Source organism: Alternaria ethzedia (genome assembly GCF_023757985.1).
Source record: "Alternaria ethzedia strain BMP 0044 chromosome Unknown scaffold_5, whole genome shotgun sequence".
NCBI classification, from domain to species: domain Eukaryota; kingdom Fungi; phylum Ascomycota; class Dothideomycetes; order Pleosporales; family Pleosporaceae; genus Alternaria; species Alternaria ethzedia.
Genome location: NW_026056198.1, coordinates 202,865 through 206,566, shown reverse-complemented (window position 1 = coordinate 206,566; position 3,702 = coordinate 202,865). Strand labels below are relative to the sequence as shown.

The following is a 3,702-nucleotide window of genomic DNA, read 5'->3' as shown; positions in this document are numbered from 1 at the left end:
ATTGCACATGACCAACCGGCAACCAGCGTAGTCTGACACCTCAGCATCAGGAAATCTCGCTCTAAGTTGGCCTGGTACATCGACACTGTGATCGGGGTAGTTCACACGATTGTTACTCGCATCGACCCCTTCATCATGTCTCTCAAATCCAAACAGCCGAATGGTTCTCAAATCTGGGCAAGCCTCTGAGTCGAGTAACTCAGGAAGCGCTATTTTGACAAAACGATCGTAAGAAGGGCCATTCGCACATTCTCTCATATACGACTGTGGAGGTAGATGTATGGAATCAGTGTATGTTTCACATGCGTCAATACGTTACAGACTTACCTTGTTACTATTGCTATCGCCCGTGTTCTCTTCGGCGATGGGTCGTTGATCGAGGATAAGGTGTTGCAGCGTCTTTCGTGTCGCTCTGAACAGAGCGCTCCACTCCCTCAGAATTCGCTCGTCGGATGGCGTAGAATAGTACATCATTCTTTGCTCGTACTCGGTACCAACTCCAGGCTTGCAAAGATGCAGTGTCTTGAGACTTACCAGTCTCGATATGCTTTCAGGAACCAGGCATGCAAGAGCACGCGTGGTGACATATTCTTGACCCTCCAAGTCCACCTCTTCGACTTTCGTACGCCCTCCTTCCGTCATCTCTTCTAGATAATCAAATATCTGATCCTCTGGTATAGCATTCTCAGAATCCGGCCAGCCTATTGGACGATCCAAGACGGCCAAATGAAGTTCCTCGATCTGATCAGGTTTCGTGAGAAGCCATCTGACAAATTCCTCGGGGAAATAACCACGCAATTTGAGCGTCTTCAAGTTTTGCAATGCCGGCAGCTGTACCTTGGATTCATCCAACCCTGAATTTGGTTTCCAATAACACGATATCTCTAGATGCTCCAAATTCACAAAATGTGCAAAGCTTCGGGCCATGCTATTGGGTGCGGCGAAATGCGTCGGCAAACAGAGCCACCGCACCAACGCGCCTAGTTCTTTCTTCCTCTCTTCGACCAGCCTTTCCCCCGGTGTTTCACCACTCGAGAATACATTGAGAAACTTCTCGCCTTGAATGAGCGCCTTCTGAGCTGACTGGTATTGCGTGTTGCTTCGAGGACCGGTATCATAAGGTGGTGTCACGCGACTTGTAGCTTCTTCGATTCGGAGCGCGTTATGTGCGGTTTGCGTATGAAAGCCCGGGCGGTGCATCTCAACGATGGTCCAGAGAAGGGGTTGTACAGCAGAGTGGTAGGCTTTGGAGACGCGGACCATTGCACATAGGTCTTTACTACAGAGGTGTTCCGTTATACATGCGAAGACATCAGTCGACACTTGTTCCATTGGGAACGGCATTCTTGCGTGGTAGCGGTGAGGGGTTTTAGAAGTCAAGGGATATCACCGAATTGCCCAGCTCAGTAATAGGAATAGGAAGCAAACAAGGGTGGTGCAAGTGAGGCAAAGAAGTCAGTGTCTTAGAGTAAAATACGACAACACTACATCAGTGGAAAGCTTTGCGCGGTAGAGATTGCTGTGAAGCTACCTAGGTACCACGCCACATGTACTACCACGCCGCATCAACGTCAACAGGAGCGTCACTCGGAGTGCATACAGGGACTAGCGCTTATGCCGTGCCATGTATAGGATCTCGTTCCTGCCCGGCATAATACGCTAGGCCAAATGTGGTGTAGACCTGGATGTCTGGTTGTGGAGTCGGCATTGCGGTCAACACATCAACGGAGGAGATACTAATTGAGAACCGGATATTGAATACACAGGAGTGCTCATAAACTCGTGATGTAAGACGCAAAAAATGGCCGTAGTGTTCGTACTGATCTGGTGTTCCTCGCGCGTACGATCCGCTGAAACATTGACACTATATTCTTTTCAACTTCATGAACTTGCACATACGACCATAGGATCTTGAGAGCAAGGCTTCCCGTTCGCTCAGCCATATTTAAGCAAGATACCGGCGGATCAGTACTCGGGTGGGTGACCACCGGGGAATCCCCGCTGTTGTATGTTTTTGAAGTTTTAACAGATGTTTTTTTGCGTGTGGGGCGGACGGCGCATGCATGTTTCTGACCTTTTTCCCCGCCTCTTTGCTCGTCTTTTTGACTGGCTAACTGTTGTTAGTCTAATCTTATCGTGCCCAGATAGAGATATATGCTAGACAAATATAAAGTCTTGGTACCCGGAAGTGTTACCTTTCGCACGCAGTGCTGCATTACTATCTATTAACTCGTCCACGTAGCTGTCGGCAACGGACTGTCACTCTTTGAGATTTTGAATGCTTTGGTCGAGCTCTTGAGCATGGAGCCTGAGCATCAAAGGAGCGTTTCTTGTAGAAATACTTTTGAACATTGCTTATCCTCTCCTCGGTTCGCGTTTATCCCTTCCAATCTAATTAAGCTAGGATAGCTGGCCATTGCAATGTCGAATATCGACGACTTCGCACTGGACACGGAGGGCGACCGATATTCTGGGCATCTGTCAGTCACTGGAGCCTGACGGAAACAGCTTGAACCCACCGTGATGAATCTAAGCAACAGCAAGAAACGGTAGGGCAAGCGATATCAGGGGAACGATCTGACTGAATCCAATTGACGTGTCAATTTCAAAGGCACATCGCGTGATGAGCCAGCCGGCACCGGAAAGCGTTCCAGGGCTGTTGTGCTGCAAGGTTGATGTGAATGGAGAGGTGACACGTTCTTAGCGCGTTCGGCAGCGCGCGCTGAGCGTGCTCCGCGAACCGGTTCGTCGGGCTTACTTGGCCCCTAATTCCCCCGACTCATCACAACTAACTGCATTCCTCCAGGCATAATAATCACTGACTCATGTTGCTATCCAAAGTGTACTGCGCAATGTAATGGCATTTTTAATGACGATAAAGTGTGTGTATATATCTACAAGAATTCAAGCCGTAAGGCTTTTTGACCCCCCTACTTTGCAAGCGCAATTCTTTAAGCGCTCTCAACGGTGATGCTAGCAGATCCGGAGCTCTGGTAGCCCTCAGTAGCGAGGATCATGTAGTAGTGCGTACCAAGCTTCTGTCCGTACTTGGCCCAGGCATCAAAGTGGTTCTTGACAGTGATGGTACCACCGACGCGCTTGCTAGTCCTGACGGACCAGTACTGCTGGAAAGTAGCAGTGCCGTCAATGGAAGGCTGGTTGGTGCGGGTGGTCTGGAGGATGTCGTATGTGCCACCGTCAGAGGTGACGGAACCCTTCTTCTGAGCAGCAGAAGAGGGGTTGTAAGAGCCGTAGGTCTCGACGATGTAGTACTCGACAAGCGGGTTGCGAGTCCATCCGTAAAGAGAGACGTAGGAGTTTACGTTGGCAGCGTTCCAGGTACCAGAGTACTTGACCACCTTGTCAGGCGAGCCGGGGTTCCTAACGAAGAGAGTTAGCAGAGTGGAGAGCGTGGGTTCTGAGGGTGCCTTACCATCCCTTGCCAGCAACGAAGTTACCCACGTTGGACCACTGGACATCGTACTTTCCGGCAGCGCCGTTGTTGTAGGTGACCTGGCCTTGGTTGTCGGTCCAGAATGAGTAGAAGTAGCCGTTGTTGGTGCCTTCGCCTGGCTGGGTGGCGCGAGCAGTCAAGTTGGCAGACTCTTCCTGAGCACGAGCATCGAGGATGAGGCCGAGGGGCGAGGCAAGAGCCGCAGTGGCGCTACCGAGAGCGAGAATGATAGAAGAGAAGGCAACCAT

General features: G+C 50.4%; 1 protein-coding gene across 1 annotated transcript; it reads right to left on the bottom strand.

Moving 5' to 3' along the window:
* Window positions 1-2,951: 2,951 nt before the first annotated feature.
* Window positions 2,952-3,702, bottom strand: J4E87_002801 (uncharacterized protein; the record flags this gene model as incomplete). The annotated part of the gene is made up of 2 exons (XM_049374435.1): window positions 2,952-3,381; window positions 3,434-3,702. 2 exons carry the CDS (start codon window positions 3,700-3,702, stop codon window positions 2,952-2,954), a joined length of 699 nt encoding a protein of 232 aa, XP_049235426.1.